The sequence below is a fragment of the Hyperoodon ampullatus genome (assembly GCF_949752795.1).
Source record: "Hyperoodon ampullatus genome assembly, chromosome: 14".
In the NCBI taxonomy this organism is placed as follows: domain Eukaryota; kingdom Metazoa; phylum Chordata; class Mammalia; order Artiodactyla; family Ziphiidae; genus Hyperoodon; species Hyperoodon ampullatus.
Genome location: NC_136927.1, coordinates 5,682,875 through 5,699,194, shown reverse-complemented (window position 1 = coordinate 5,699,194; position 16,320 = coordinate 5,682,875). Strand labels below are relative to the sequence as shown.

At 56.6% G+C, this 16,320-nt stretch overlaps 1 protein-coding gene across 4 annotated transcripts; it reads right to left on the bottom strand.

Annotated features, from left to right (window-relative positions):
- Nucleotides 1–429: 429 nt before the first annotated feature.
- On the bottom strand, nt 430–15,950 carry ENTPD6 (ectonucleoside triphosphate diphosphohydrolase 6; the record flags this gene model as incomplete). 4 transcript variants are annotated; one of them, XM_079719479.1, is made up of 13 exons in its annotated part: nt 430–551; nt 795–907; nt 1,815–1,871; nt 2,748–2,888; nt 4,972–5,082; nt 6,707–6,771; nt 7,415–7,494; nt 8,654–8,742; nt 9,468–9,503; nt 10,636–10,711; nt 11,640–11,783; nt 14,038–14,114; nt 15,650–15,950. In XM_079719479.1, 13 exons carry the CDS (start codon nt 15,939–15,941, stop codon nt 453–455), a joined length of 1,380 nt encoding a protein of 459 aa, XP_079575605.1. In that variant the 3' UTR covers nt 430–452. The 4 variants fall into 4 exon arrangements, with proteins under 4 accessions (XP_079575605.1, XP_079575606.1, XP_079575604.1 ...); XM_079719480.1 differs by having other exon boundaries at nt 4,981–5,082; nt 15,650–15,944; XM_079719478.1 differs by having other exon boundaries at nt 1,815–1,920; nt 2,761–2,888; nt 4,981–5,082; nt 15,650–15,941.
- Between the last annotated feature and the right edge of the window lie 370 nt (nt 15,951–16,320).

The following is a 16,320-nucleotide window of genomic DNA, read 5'->3' as shown; positions in this document are numbered from 1 at the left end:
CAGCCCCTCTTTCCAGTCTCAGCGCCAACCCGCCAGCTAACCCTGAGCCACCCGAGGACCCAAGGAAGCGGCTTCTGGACGACGTCACAGTCCACACCCACAGAGGAGACGCCTGGTCCACCAACCCAGGGGGCTCCCGCTGGGGGCAGTGGGACAAAACAAGACTCCCGTCACAGGACGTGTGTCACAGCTGCCCCAGCCCTGCGATGGGACGGTGGGGACAGCAGCTGTGCCACCCTGGCCTCGGCCTGTGCCCCTTACCCTGTCTGGTCCCTGCCCACCGGGAGCTAAGGCCTGGGCCGTGTTCCAGCACGTCCAGGGGCCGGTCTGTGAGGTCACGGGGAGGAGGGTCTCAGCCTGTGCCGTGACCCCCTCCCCGCACACTGGGGGTCCCAAAGGGGCCTATTCTCGCAGAGACAGTGCTTCTACGGGGACGGCTGGCAGCTGGGCTGCTACAAGGTGGGGCTCTTCTGTCGGCTCAGGGAGTCGATGTAATGAAAAGTGGCCCCCAGAGCCCAGCTGGTCTCCACGTTGTCAATCTTCCGGGTCAACTTGAAAAGACAAGGGGCGGGGGGTGGAAGCGAGCACGTGCGTGTGAAAGGTGGGCGTGTGCTCGCCAGCACGTGCGTGTGAACGGTGGGCGTGTGCTCGCCAGCACGTGCGTGTGAAAGGTGGGCGTGTGCTCGCCAGCACGTGCGTGTGAAAGGTGGGCGTGTGCTCACCAGCACGTGCGTGTGAAAGGTGGGCATGTGCTCGCGACGGGAGGGGGCTGGGGGCACCGGGGGAGTCCCCACCTTCAGCACTTTGTCCCCCGGGAAGCCGAGCCCGTGGAGCAGCGAGCTGACGTAGGTGAGATCCAGGCACAGGAAGGGGCTGCGCAGCGGCTGGGTCTCCGCCGTCCGGCACACTGCGGGGGGAAGGGCTCCTGGGTGGGGGAACGTGGAGGTGGGGGAGCGCGAGCAGCCGGACTCCACCAACCTGGGGCACCCCCCCCCGCTAGGCCCTGTGCCATCCGGGGCCTCACTGCTGGTCAGAGCACAGCACAGACAGGGACTTGAAGCCAACCCAGTGCCCACTGCCTGCCTCCAGGCCCATCTCTGCACCGTGACCCCGGACACCTCTCCTAGGTGTGGACCTGGGCCTTCTGGGGACTGGAAGGACCCACCAAGCTGGCACAGAACACCCCACCCCTGTTCACGACGGGGACGGACAAACCAACCCACAGCCTCTGCTCGGAATCTTTTCTGGCTGGTGTCTGGGAGACAAACCCAGAGGCGATGAGAACGATTTAAAAAAAGCCTTTTCTGACGGGAGGGAGAGAAGGTCTTTCTATGGAGAAACATACAGCGTTTAACCCCTTTGACCTGCAACTGGGAAAGGCAACCAAAGAGCATAATCTCCAAGCAGCCCGTACACCCGGCCATGGCGGAGCGAGGGGGGTGGCAGCCACCGGGCACACCCCGGGGGACAGCTCTCCGTCCCCCACACTGGACTCTGCGGCGCAGGGGTCCCTGGCAATTGTGAATCTGCTGGGACACTTTGGGGAGTTGAGGTCACCCGAGTCGCAGAGAAAGAGTCAGAAAAAGTGAAATCAAGGGAGTCTCTTCCTCACAACCCTGGGACTAAAAACCCCCGCCTCCACCGCCCGGGCCACACAGGGCGCGGTGGGCCTGCGGTCTGGGCTAGCTCAGCGGCCCCTACACACTCTCACACCCCCGAAGGCTCATCCAGTCGACAGTCAGGTGCCGACCAGGAGCTCTGGGGCCAGCACCTGCCTCACGCCCGGGCCAGCGTCCTGCCTCCAGGCCACTCACCGTACTTGGCCGCAGTCTCGAAGTCTCCGACCACGAGGCTGCCTCCCTTCTCTGCATCTGTGGAGGAGACGGGGCACCCAGTCTGCACCAGCGCCGTGGAGCCGAGACAGCACTGAGGCCCCCGGGCCTGCGCCTGGGGTACCCTGGGGATGGGGGGTCAGATGCGGGCGGCCGCACGTCTGGGCATCGGCGTGCAGACGAGGGTGCCCTGGCTCCAGCTACAGGGAGCCCACAGACCAGGCGGCCGAGGGACAGCTGCTCGGGTGCCCCAGAGGGAGGGGCCTGGGCCTCGGTGAGGGCTGAGAGGTCACCTTCCGCCTGGACTGGCTGGCTGCCGTCCACACTGGGCCCGACAGTGTAGCCCAGCGGGGCCCAGGGAGCTGGAACCTGACGGCTTCCGTCTCTCCAGGGCGGCTTTCTGTGGACATTAACGTTCTCACCCTTGCCACGGGCAACACGTTCTAATATCCTCAATCTATTTCATCAAAAGACATGTCCGGTCACGACCCATTGAAGTGACCTCACAACCCTCTCGAGGGTTTCCAGTTGGTCTGACCAGCACCGGTCCCAGACTCACGATACCATCTTCTGTCCTGATGGCACCGCGGGCTGGGAGGGGGTCAGGGTGATACCCCCAGGCTCCTGAGGGCGATCTGAGGGGTGGGCTGAGCCCTCCTGCTGGCCTGGGTGCCAGCGGCTGACAGTTTGAGAATCACACAGGTGAAAGGAGAATAAACCGACAGCGAGGAAGCCTTCCTGAACGGAGAGGCTCAGAGAACTGACCTATTTATAAAAAGGGGGCCTATTACTCTCTACTCAGTGACACGTCCCCCGCCCTCCCTCTATTTCTATCACCCTGATGTGACTGACGGGCCCTCTGCCCGGGGACCCACACCCAAGTCCCTGCACAGCCCAACCAAGCCCCACCCTTACCTATGAGGCCCACGTTTGCAGCAAGGTCATAATAGTAGGAAAAGGCATAAAAATCCACGTCCTTCACTTCCTCGGTCCTGTGCACCTTGTTTCGGAGGATCTCGGACACTCGGCGGGCGCACAGCTGGTAGAGGCTCCCCGCTGGGGCTAAGGGAGAGCAGACTCAGTGGCCAGTGGGCTCTGGGCGCCTGACCACACAGCCCAGGGTGACTGCGACCTGGGGGGTGCCCACCAGCAACTTTTCAGGGGCCACGTGCTGCGGCCAGCTCAAGGGGAGAAAGTGTGAGCACAAAAGGTGGCCGGAGAGAGTGTGGCCCGACCCTGAAGGTCACGCGCCTCCAGCTGCGTGCCTGCAGCTGCCGTGACGCAGCCCAGTGAGTCCACCCCACACTCACCCTGCCAGCCCTGTGCTGAGCTCGAGTGTGCACTGTCCCACCCCATCTCACCAGCTGCCTGGGTGGGGCCTCCACCTCCCTCCTGTCACGGATGAGGAAGCTGGGGCCTACGGGCAGCTTGCCAAGCTCACAGGGCTGGTCACTGACTCCTGCTCAGAAGGACAGCGACAACACAAGACTGAGTCAGTGGACATGGACGGCCCACAGCCCACACCTGGACCCAGTTCTGATCTTGCCCCAGCCCTGCCCCACGTCTGACGGCAGCTCCATTTAGCTCTCCCAGGGCCCTGGGAGCTGCACCCTTGCCCTTGGGACCTCATCTCCCTGCACTCTCCCTCGTCTGACCCGTCACACCACCTCTTCCGTGTTCCTTAAACATAGCAGCCGCCTCTGGTCCTTGGCATGTGCTGCTCCCTCGGTTTGGAGCTCACTTCCCATTTCTTCAAGTCTTGTCTCAGGTATCACCCCATGAGGCCTTCCCTGGTCGTCTTTAGACCGCAATGCCCCCATGGCACCCCCAGCCCCCTTCCGTTTATCACTGGATAGTAAGGAACATGCATGTGTTCTCCACCCTGGGTTCCTGGCACAGAGATTGTAAAGCTTTGTAAGACCCTGAGTGGTGAGAGTGAGAGAGGCGTTTTGTGATTCATAATAAGCCCCTTTCAGTCCACCTAGGTTGTGCTAATGAGGTGACTCCGGGTGGGTCCTGATGGCTTCAGGATGGGGGCTGGTGATTAGAGGGCTGAAACTTCCAGCCCCACCCCCAAGGGAGTGGGCAGGGGGCTGGGGATTAAGTCAGTCACCAGCAGCCACTGAGTTAATCAGTCCCTCTGCCATGAGCCTCGTAAAAACCCTACACGATGGGGCTCATCTGGGTTGGAGACATGTGGAGGTGCTGCTCCAGGGGAGAGGGTGCTCCCGGGGGGAGGGTGCTCCCAGGAAGAGGGGGTTGCTGCCGGGCAGGGGGGCTCCCGGGAAGAGGTGGGCTCCGGGTGCCCTCCCCACACGCCTGCCTTGTGCCTCTCTCCCATTTCACTGTTGCTCAGCTGTGTCCTTGATAAGAAACCAGTGATAGGAACATGTTCCCTGAGTTCTGTGAGTGCTTCCAGCAAATTATCAAATTTGAGGAGGAGGCCGTGGGAACCCCTGATTTGTGGCCGGTCGGTCAGAAGAACCGGAGGCCCAGCACTTGCAAAGGTCGGAGGGGGGGCCTCATCTGATGGGGGCTGCACTGACTGCGGAAGTCAGTGTCGGGACGAAGTGAATCGCAGGACACCCTGCGGCTGCCAGAGAACTGGCCGCTGTGGAAAAAAACCCACGCGTTTGGCGTCAGAAGGGCTGTGAGCAGCAACAGCCCTGTCACCAGAGGCAAACCTCACGCCCACGTGCCCAGCCTGGACACAATGCTTCAGCACCTCTTTTAGAAGGAACTCAAAGAGCACAGAGCCACTGGACCCTGTGGGTGAGACAGGCCCGGGGCTCTGCGGCCTCTCAAGCCCTCCCCAGCACAGGCGGCGGGTGTGGGAGGAGAAGCCATTTCCCACAGAGCTGCCAAGCCCACAGCCGCGCCTGGCCGTCTGCTCGAAGCCGAGGGAGGTCCAGATCCTCCCTCACGGGAGGCTTGCTGGGAAATCGGGTCCCTGGAAGAGCGGCAGACAAGGGAGCCCTGTGCAGGGACCCCGCAGGAGCCGGGGGTTCCAGAACCGTGTCCGGCTTGCGGGCAAGTCTTCTTGTCTGAGAAGGAGGCTGGACGGTCCCCCTGCTTCTCTGAGGTGTCCGGAGGGAAGGGGCTGCCGTCGACCCTCACGAGCCACCCACGGAGGATGAACGTGCCGTACCTGCCTCCTGTCCTGAAACCCTGTACGTTACTTCGGCGTGCTCCCACTCTCCTCTGAAACCGGGAGACAGACAAGGGCTGGCCAACTCCGCTCCATCCTCAGCTGAAACAGAAAGAGACAGAGGCGGATAAAGAGCACTGACCGTGGTGGGGTGAGGGTAGGCCTGGAGCTGAGACGGGGCCCGCTGAGGGGAGGCCGGCAGCACTGAGCGTCTCAGGTCAGCGCCGAGGGCCTCGGAGGGTCAAGGGAACATGCTTCCTTTTTGCCGCGGGATGGACTTGCAGAAGCGTCCCGAGTCAGCTTCGGGAGGCAGAAGCCCCAGTAGAGCCACTCCCAGCTCACAGCCACAGAGGGGCTTCGGGGTTCCAGGTGACGCTCATGACAACCCCAGTGGCTCCCCGTGGGGCAGCCTCCAGAGCCCCAGGACGCTAGCCCTTGGGGACACGCCTGCTGGCGTCCTGCCGAGTGGGTCCCTGTCCCCGCCCGATTCTGGCCTGGGCCCGCCTGCACCAGCGAAACGTGCAGGACACAAGGCCGTGGGATTTCAGCAGGCTTTCCTTCCTCTGAGCCGCCAGGGAGAAGTGCAGGCTGCTCTGCGGGGTAGAGGCCAGACACGCGCCCAAAATGCCGCCTCACAGGACCCCGGAGACCCCAGCAGAGGGACCGCCGAGTGGATGCCTGTGCAATCCTGAGATAAGACGACTGCTATTTGCAACTACGCAGGGCAGTGGGTGGTCTGCCAAGTGACAACGGCTCTCACGGCGGAAATGCCTACTTGGGGCAGCGAGGGGTCTGCACCCCTTCTGGCGGCTGTCACAGCCCCACATGAAGACACACGGCTCCCCGCCGCTCTGCCGGGTCGGGGTGCAGGAGGGACAGGACCCTGAGGCCGGCACAGACGGGCAAGTGGGTGCCTGCCGTCCTCCACTGGCTAACAGGTGTTTTCTGGCCCAGAGTGTGGTCGTGGGTGTTTCTGAGACGTGGACGCATTTTTGGTTTGCAACAAAGGGGCCACTGTTATGAGGTTAAACAGCAGGATTCGAAATAAAGGAGCTGAAGCAGGATGTGAGTGGAGAACAATTCCAGTGGAACATTCCCGCTCTGTCAGAACAGCCAGGCCCTGGAAGAGGCAGCGGAAGTGCTGGGCCGGGGGGGTGCGTGGCCGAGAACACGCGTGGGCTCGCACACGTCTGACCGAGGCCTTCGGGGGGACAGGCTGAGGTGGCCTCAGAGCAGGGCCCCCGCTCGCCTCGGGCATGTGGTCCCCTGAACATTCCAGGGGCTCGAGCGCCCACCAGCAACGCCTGGCTTGTCCCAAGCCAAGCACATCAGGGCAGGATGGCGTGGAGAGCGCCTGGGAACAGACACAGGCTTCGTCCCCAAATACCATGTCTGGAGGAAGGCAGAGCCCGTTCCAAGTCCCCTCGAGAGCAGAAGAACACAGGGGACGTTCTCAGGAGCCAGAACCTCCCCTGAAGCCCCCCTTGGAGCCCCTCCCGTGCGCCCCGTGGTAAATCCTTACAAACAAGCCAACTCCGATCACACCCAGTCCCTTGGGTTCCTAAGAACCCCCTGCAATTCGGTGATTCAGAAACCGCTTCACTAGCATCTTTCTTTAAAAGTAACTGAGGTCTTCAGGGGCCCACCAACAAGGTCTGGGGGGGCGCCCTCTGGGGCTCCCGAGTCCTGCTGGCCGGGAGGGCTCTGAACACTGCACCCCACTCACCAGGCTTTCCCTCCTTGCCGCCTAGAACGGCCAGCCGCGCCGACATCAAGCCGAGCCCCAGGTAGCTGCGGAGAGAGAACCCAGGTGAGCGGAGGCCGCCCTCAACTCCACCTGCAGCACATTCACCAGCCTGGATCCAAAATGTGGGGGGAAGGAGGAAACTAGGGGCAAGGCAGCAGCTTCCTGCTTCTTCCAGGAGCTCCCTCAGTGGGGTTCAGGGCATCCAGCTCCTCAGCTCGACAAGCGAAGGCTCTGACTTGGTGGGAGCTCGTCCAGGAGCTGTGGACACCGGCGAGGGCGACACACAGGTCCCCAGCTTTATGGTGTGGACGAGCCTCACGGAAAGAACCTATTAAAGGCGCCAGGTGGCAAAAAAAGACGGCCCAGAAACGTCCTGCGCCATCTGTGGGCTCTTCCCCACTTTCCCAAAAACCCCTTCCAAGGCAGAAGAGAATAAGTACAAAAGAAGAAATGGAATCTTACTACAGGTGAATTAAAACAGGAAGAGGAGGAGGAAGAAGAGGAAGAAAGAAGGAGGGAGGGAGAGGCTGCAGGGGGGTCCACGGCAGGGATTCTGGGACCGAGTCTATGGCCCAGCACCCTGGTCGCTCCCCAGGCGGGAGGTGGAGGCTGGGGGAGGCCTGCAGTGCTAAGCTGAGCCACATGCCTGGACAGTGGACCTCTCCGGCCTCAGTCCTGAGAACAAACCTGTAGGAGTAGAACCTGTAGGTCCTATTAAACATCTGGAGGGACGTGAGGAAGCCGGGCGGGGAGGTCCGAAGGGTGCCCTGGGGAAGAACACGAGGGTTAAAGCACCTTTCCTGCTGGCCTTTCTAGAAAATTGTCCCCCACTCCCTCGATTCATTTGAAAGAACAGGGATATGCACAGACGTATTCAATTAAATCAGCCTTTCATCAGATCACATGCTGTGAAACAGCTTGGAGCAAGCACTGAAACACTGTGTCTTTCCTCTTTTTTTTTTTTTTTTTTGGCTGCACCAAGAGGCCTAGTTCCCCGACCAGGGACTGAACCCACACCCCTTCCAGCAGAAGCGTGGAGTCTTAACCAATGGACCGCCAGGGAAGTCCCGTGTCTTTCCTCCCTGTGAGTAACATTTACCCATTCTGGGAAATACGGCCCAAGCAGAAGAGTTATGCGTAAATTTAAGGCTATTCCATTAATGCTAAGTTTTAGATTTATTTATTTATTTTTTTGGCCATGCCACGCGGCATGCAGGGTCTTCGTTCCCCAACCAGGCATAGAATCCATGCCCCTTGCACTGGAAGCGCAGAGTCTTAACCACTGGACCGCCAGGGAAGTCCTCTTCTATTAAAACTAAAAATAATAGTAATAATTTAAAAAGTGGCAGATGAGGAAGGTACTTTTTAAAAACAGCACGCAGTCTCAACTGGAAACATTTTCGTGACCCTTAGAACAGCGGTCCCCAGCCTTGTTGGCACCAGGGACTGGTTTCATGGAAGACAAGTTTTCCACGGACAGGGGAATGGTTCAGGCGGTAATGCGAGCTACGGGGAGCTGCAGGTGAAGCTTCGCTTGCTGCCTGCCGCTCACCTCCTGCTGTGCGGCCCGGTCCTACCAGTCCGCAGCCCAGGGGTTGGGGACCCCTGCCTTAGAACATCCATCCTGAAAAGGCCTGCGGCTGTCCCATCTGAGTCAGACTCCGGCCCCTCCCTGGAAGCCCTTGCGGGGGCGGGGAAGAACCCACCCCACACCCTCTGCCCCAAGGTCTCCAGGTAGTATCTAGTTTATCACCCCACTGAAGACCAGATTTCTATTTTCTTTTTTCCAGGCAGAGTTAAAATCAAACCAAGAAGCATTCACTGCGGGTGATCTGACCCTCAGGAGAGAAGCTGAGTGCACAGACCTCCCCTGGGGCTGAGGCTCCCCCACGGGGCAGGTGGCCTTGGGGGGCGGCGGCGGGTTACCTCGAATCTCGGGAGGAAGGTGATCTGGGTGGACCCTCCGCCCAGGTCCAGCATGCCCACGTTGCTCCTCCCGGGGGTCTTCAGACTGCCTGCAGCACCGGGAGTAAAATCCACACAGCAATGCCCGTAAGTAAACAGACAGAACAGCAGAAAAGGGGAGGTTAGAAGCCAGGCCCTTCCGTGGAAAGAGAACAAGACAGACAGAAGCTGTGGCCACTTGAAAATGTCCATGTGTATTTGGGGGTGCGTGAAGGACACCTGCCCCGGTGGTGGCTTTCATCTGAACGAGGGACAACCTGTGCTCCTGGGGCCTGGGCTCCTGATCTGTCACCTGACATGGCTCCCCATCCCCGGGGCGGCAACTCCTACAGTACACTTCCTTCTTTCTCATCCATGTGTCAGACACACTGGTCTTGTCCATAATTACAACAAAGGGACAAAAACCCACATCCTGAGAGTAATCTAAGAAAAATGACTCCTCACCACCTGTTCCCTGTTCTACCTACAGCAGGACTTCAATTATAAGGTGATTAGCATTCGCGTCACGTCCAATATTGACTAGTGTGACTCAGGGCTTCTCTCAGGAATGAGGACCAGGGGAGGCTCCCGTGGGAGCAGAGACAGAGCTGAGCCTTTGGAGAAGGACCCCCTGCATCTCCAGCACTTGCATCTGCAAGCTTGGTGCCCGCCCCACCCATCCCAACACCCTACTTCGGGTCAGCAACCGGAAGGGGTTATTTTAGAGTGGAAATGAGGCCCCTGCTCTAAAGACCTGTGTCTGTGAACTGCTGGCTTTATGATGAAGGGAACCCACCTGTTAGGAAGTTCACGGTGATCCATGCGGCAACACCTGCAAGAGAGGGTCACAAACAGCATCTGAATCACCTGAGATGCTGTAAACAGCAATGGGGACTCACGACAGCTTTCCAATTTCAGGAGCACAGGGAGACCACTTCCTCACTACGCTCAGCCTCCAGATCAGCTACAGAAACGGGCATCACTCCACAGAACCATCCAGCTGCTTCTGGCAGACTGCTCTAGAAGACACCACACTAAAAATCAGAGTGCTCAGCCAAATTGTCACATCTCTTGGTCACACTCTTTATCAGCTGCCTCTTTTTGGAAGAGGTGGGATGAGAAACAAATGTTCCCTTTCCCTCCACCCAAAAAAACTCTTAAGGTCACGCTTAAAGTCAGGGGCTGGTAAGGAACCTTATGAAGTGACTCACCCTTAGAATTAATGCAACAGCAACGTTCTAACGCATCAGCAACTGGGGATTCTCTCTAAATGTTCTTAAAACAGAAAAGATGGGACTTCCCTGGTGGCGCAGTGGTTAAGAATCCGCCTGCCAAAGCAGGGGACACAGGTTCGAGCCCTGGTCCGGGAAGATCCCACATGCCGTGGAGTAACTAAGCCCGTGCGCCACAACTACTGAGCCTGCACTATAGAGCCCGTGTGCCACAACTACTGAGCCTGCACTATAGAGCCCGTGTGCCAAAACTACTGAACCTGCGCTCTAGAGCCCGTGAGCTACTACTACTGAGCCTGCACACCACAACTACTGAAGCCTGTGCGCCTAGAGCCCGTGCTCCACAACAAGAGAAGCCACCGCAGTGAGAAGCCCGCACACCGCAACGAAGAGTAGCCCCTGCTCACCCCAACTAGAGAAAGCCCACGTGCAGCAAAGAAGACCCAACACAGCCCAATTAATTAATTTAAAACTAAATCAGAAAAGATGATTTGTTTTCAGAAACGTGATCTATGCCAGGCTTGGAGCCAGTCACGAGGAGAATCTGTCTCTATCAGCTGGCCCCAAGAATACAGTGCTCTGAGACGGTCAGACTGTGGACTGGGGTGGGACCGGCACTTTGGTGTCTGTGCCTCCAACCAGGGAAGGTTCCCAGTGCAATTCTGACAGCAGCCCTGCATGCAGCCTGCCTCGAGGGGCAGCCTCATGGCACATGGCACTTCTGGCGACTACCTTCGTCCGTCCCGTTCATTATGGAAACACAGTCGTCCCCTACGAGGAACGGCGACGCCTCAAACACTTCTTTCACCTAAATGTAAAGAGAGACAAGCCTTTATCGTTTAGAATCTAAACTCACAGTCCCAATCACTGCCCTGCTTTAGGACAGGACACGAGGGGTGGGAAGGCCCACAAGGCGGATCCCAGCCCTGGGCCACCACGTGGCCTGGTGGGCACGTTCCTGGGAGAGGACCTGGCACAGGGGAAGCGAAAGCGGTGAGCAACTGTGTTTGGCTTTATTTCCTTCTCCAATTTTTTTTTTTTTTTAGCAATTATTGATACATAGAAACTTCAGTACGTCTGCACCTGTGTCCCACAATCCAACTTGAGCATGTGAAGCTATTCAGTAGTTTTTAAAAGGGACCTTGACAAACCTGCAACAATCTGTCATTTAGCAGCTAACAGGTTCAGAAACAGTGCGGAGGAGGAGGACTACTTTGCTGAGAACACTTTCCCTGATTCCTGATGGTAAGGACCCTGCAAGCACATGTCAAAGAGGCTCCAGAGCCGCCTGCAGGGAGGTGCAGGGCTTGCACAGACACAAAGGGGCCTCCTCAGCAGTCACATCTGAGCATCAGACCAAGAGCGGAGCCTGCACTTCCCACGAGGACGGCTGGCTTGAGCCGAAATGTCAAGAATTCAGGTCCCAGGGCTTTAGACACTCAGCAAGTTCTTGGATGGAAGGAAGCCATTCAAAAGCACAATATATTTTTAACACGAACTTGTTCTTTTTATAAAACAGATTCATTCTAGAAAACATGAATAGCTTTAAACATCCTGAGAAAGAAAGCATCATTCATCCACAACCCCTCCACTGAAGGCGACACTGCTAACATTTCGACATGCTTCCCTCCTTGGGGAGCTTCTCCGTGGCCTGTCTGCCTGCTTGGACGTGGGCTGATGTTCCATGTTTTCAGTTATCACAAGTCACCCGCCCCGGGGGAACTGGATGAGCTCACCTTTCGCAGTAACTTCTGAGCCTTTTCTCCTGGTAACAGACGTAAACCAGCTGTGGCCTTGAGGACCAAGGGGGTGGCCTTCCAGAAGTCAAAGGGTATGTCCTGTTTAGCAACGTCCAGTAACTCCTGAATTCCTGGGGCGCTCTGTGAACATGGTGGGTGGAACAGGGTTTGCGCTCAGCGTGCAGGGTCACAGGTGCTCCCCACCCTTTTGGTTTTATTAATTTATAAATATATCTTTTCTAATTTTCCAAATCAGCAGAAACAGCGACTCAAGTGGTGCAGGCAGGAGTGTGGGGCGGACCCACGGCAGCGGAGCGGGCCAGGGTTCTACACGCCTGGCAGCCGGAACCCCGCCAGCCCCGCCACCAGCCCTGGGCAGCCTCAGATGAGCTGCGACGCCCCTGGACACCATGAGTGAATTCTGGGGTCCCTCACGGCACTAAAACCCGTGAAGAGCTACACCGAGGAATCACTTCACCTGCCGGAATGCTGAGCTCTCCATGCTGGACCAGGGCCCGTGGGGGGCAGGCTGGGCAGGGCGGGGGACGACTGCCGTGAAGCCTCGCCGGGCGTGTGGAGGGTACGATGTTGGGGGGGGTTAGCAATGTCTGCAGGGGACACGCGTGCCTCTCACTCAGAAACCCCCCAAGAGTTCACCCAGGCGACGCCCTGGCATGTGAGGGGAACGAAGTGCACGTGAGGTGACACAGAGCAGCCTTTCCCAAACCGTGAGGACCGAAGGGTGAGGGGTCACCTACAGGCCCCCGGAGGGGCCGGCTCTCCAAGTGCACCGTGCACACGCACGGCAGGACAGAGCGCTCGACTTCCTGAGGGGGCACGATCTCCAAGGCACACTGCGCAGCCCCGGGAGCGAAGCGCATACAGTGTGAACGTGCTCCACTGTGCGTGTGAATAGAGGGGACGAGAACACAGAAGGACAGCGAGAAACCAGGGACACTGTCCTCCTGGAGGAAGTGGGAGGGGTTCGCTGTCCGCTGGGAAGCTGTACAAGTATCCCCACGTGGATGTGTGCTGCCTGCTTGAACCAGTAAGATTTAAAAAGCCCCATGAGGGGCTTCCCTGGGGGCGCAGTTGGGTTGGGAATCCGCCTGCCAAGGCAGGGGCCACGGGTTCAAGCCCTGATCCGGGAGGACCCCACATGCCGCGGAGCCACAACTACTGAGCCTGTGCTCTAGAGCCCGCGTGCCACAACTACTGAGCCCACGCGCCACAACTACTGAGGCCCGTGTGCCTAGAGCCCGTGCTCTGCAACGAGAAGCCAACGCAATGAGAAGGCCACGCACCGCAACGAAGAGTAGCCCCCGCTCGCTGCAACTAGAGAAAGCCCACGTGCAGCAACGAAGACCCAACGCAGTCAAAAATAAATAAATAAATAGATAGATAAATAGATTTATAAAAATAAATAAATAAAAAGCCCCATGAGTTTATGCCAAGATATATCATTTAATCAGGTTTGACCTCTAGAGTCACTCATTTTGATTTCTGTTTTCAATTTGTTTCTTAACCAAGCTACAGGAAAGCAAGGCCGTGACTTCACTGTCTGGGATCAGGATGCACCTGTGGCCAGAATGCTGCGTCAGCTTCTGATTTAAGACGTGCTGGGGCCAAAGGAACTGACAGCTGCATGTGGGGCTGCTTTTGGGAGCCCCCTGGAACGCAGGTGCCCTGTGTTTGTGCAGCTCAGAAGTGTAAACGCCACCAACTTACCAAAGTCACCATTTGACAGTTCAGCTAAATTTCTTTTACACTTATTTGGTTTTGTGGATTTTGCATAATACATTTTTTTGACTTTAATTTTTTTAGTGAACATTTGTCATCTTCAATCAGAGAAACCGAAACAAAAAAAAGTTAAACTTTCAAATAATGCTTTTTCTAAGTTTGTAGCGTTTGTGCTTTTAAATCACACCGTGACTTCTGGGTGGCATGCGGGCCAGCTGGGGGATATATGTGGTGTGTGTGTGTGGTTTATATGTATGTGTGTGCTATGCATGTGTGGTGTGGTGTGTATGTGGCGTGGCTGTGTATATACGTGTGGCTGTGTGTGTATATGTATGTGATGTATGTGGTGTATGTGTGTGTGCTTTGTATGTGGTGTGGTGTGTGTGGCTGTGTATGTGGTATGGTTGTGCATGTGGTGTGTATGTGTATATATGTGCAGTGTGTGTGGTGTGTAGTGTATGTGGGGTGGTGGAGGGACCTCCCGCGGGTACCAGTGTCCTCCACAGCCTCTCCTATGCAGTGAAATGTCCCAGGTCAGCACAGCAGAGACGCTGCTCTGGCAGGACGGCTCTGCATCTGAGAGATAGAGAGTCACTTTAACAAATCGACAGAAGGCAAATTTGATGAGCGAAGAGAGATGAGAGAACACTGTTACCTTATCAACGTCATCAGCATAAGCAGAAAGACCTGGCTTCAGTGCTTTGAAGGTTTCATGGGTCAAGGTGGGAGTTTCTAAAGGAAAATCATGTTTTAAAACAGGTACAAGTGTGAATACAAACACAAATACATGAATCTATACAAATATGATGAGCCACACTTTCAAGGCAGACTTCTGAAAACAGACCTTCATTGTTTCTCATCTAAACTCTCCCTCTTTAGTTTGGCTACACAATGAATATTATACTTACTACCCATTTAAAATGTTAAATTTTAACACAGTTAATTCTTGCTGATTCAACAAACAGAGAAGCAAGGAATTCCCTGGTGGTCCCACGGTTAGGACTCTGTGCTTCCACTGCAGGGGGCATGGTTTGATTCCTGGTTGGGAATTAAGATCCTGCATGAAGCAGCGTGGCCAAAGAAACAAACAAACAAAAAAAACAAACAGAAAAAAACCCAACAGAGAAGCAGGGCAAATGATTCCAAACTGCAAATGTGAAAATCGTTTTCTTAATTCTAGATACGACACATTATACATTCTAAAGAATATTTCATTTTTTTAAAAAAGACTATTTCAGCCTTCTTTTTAAAAATTGAGTGTTTTAGATGATTAGGGGTCTGGACTCATGTGCTTACGGGAAGGGAGAGTATTCCCAGGCACACCGAGACCAAGGGGTGCTGTCCGAATGCAGACACATAGACCAAGGTGGAAAAATCAGCGACAAACTTTCTGTAAGGAGGTCTCTCCAAAGAAAACACGCTGGTGCGTGGCTACTGAAGGATTATATGCCAACACACGTTGCCTTAAACTTAGCTTCAAAACCAATTTTGGAGGTAGGTTAAGTCCAGCATATAAATATTTAACTATTACAACAAGTTTAAAAATAAAGCAGATGAAACGTAGATAAACGTGCCATGAGAGGTTTGAAGAGACCTACTGAAGGCATCCGGAGCCACCAGTTCAGTTAAACGCCCAGAAGCGTCAGCGCCGAAGCAGAGGGGAGGGACCCCAGCTGTGAACACCGACCCACAAGGGGTGGAGGGGGGACTGGGCGGCGCTGGGGGTCTCCCCATGGGAGAAGCCCGCTGGTGAAGATGCCCAAACTCCACCCTCACTCCTCCCAGCACCCCCCTGGGAAGCCAGGCCCGCAGGCTCTGGTCCCAGCTTTACTCTCACTGAGGCCACTGCCATCTATAACCCCTTGTTGCCTGGCCCCACTGGGCAGGCAGTGTTGGCCTTGGCTCCGGGTCTTTGCTCATGTACCTGACTTTCCTGGACTCCCGGCTCCCACTGGTCTGAACCTGGGGCTACTTCCTTCCTTAAACTCACCCCATGTGACCTCTGGACTAAGTCATGGTCCTAGCCACGCAACCTGCCCGGGATGCTGGGAGGGGACAGGCCACCCCAACGCCCTCTGGGATCTCAGCTGCCCTTAGGTGGTCACCAGATGCCAGTGCGAATGCGGACATCTGGGACTCCTGGGAAATGGCACTGTCGACAGGCTCCCCGGGGAGTCCCAGGCCGGGGGTCCAGCCCACCCTGAGGGCCCAGGCTTTGCTGTGAGACGGAGGACAGGGGAGTGCGGCCAGGGCTTACTACCCGGTACCTCCAGGCTGCCGGCTGAACTGGAAGATGTGCACTCGGGTGCCAGTGCTCCCCGCGTCAAACATGATGCCGTAGAAGACCTCAGGCCCGTGGGCAGCTGGCCCCGGGGGACTGCGGGACTGCTGGCCCCCCCGGGCCCCCGTGGCCACCTCGGGGATGCTGAGGAAGGCCTGCGTGGCGGAGGCCCAGTGCCACTTGATGTAGGCAATGTAGATGAACAGGCACACGAACAGTCCCAGTGGGTACGCCACCTTCGTCATCCTCAGGTTCCCATTGTTTGGTACTTTTCTCATTTCCTTGTCTGCTGAGGACTGTGCCACAGTGGCTGGTGGAATGGGAGGAGAGGCAGGAAAAAACCGTTAGGCTGCGAGGTTCTAGGGCAAGTCAGAAATCCCTGCGCTCAGGGACAGAAAGTTCCTCAACCAGAACTTTTTCCACAGGTCTGCATTTTTCCTGTGGAGTCAGAAGTTTCACTTGATCCTCAGAATGATTCTGGAAGGTGGAATCCCCATTTTGCAGAAGAGGAACTGAGGTTCGTAGAGACTAGACAACCTGTCCAAGGCTATCGGTCCTGCAGGCGCTGACCTGGGCCATAGCCCCACAGCCCGAGTATCCCCTCTAGGTGCTAGTCCAGGCAAACGGCTCTAAACTCACTGCTATTTTAAAAGCCAC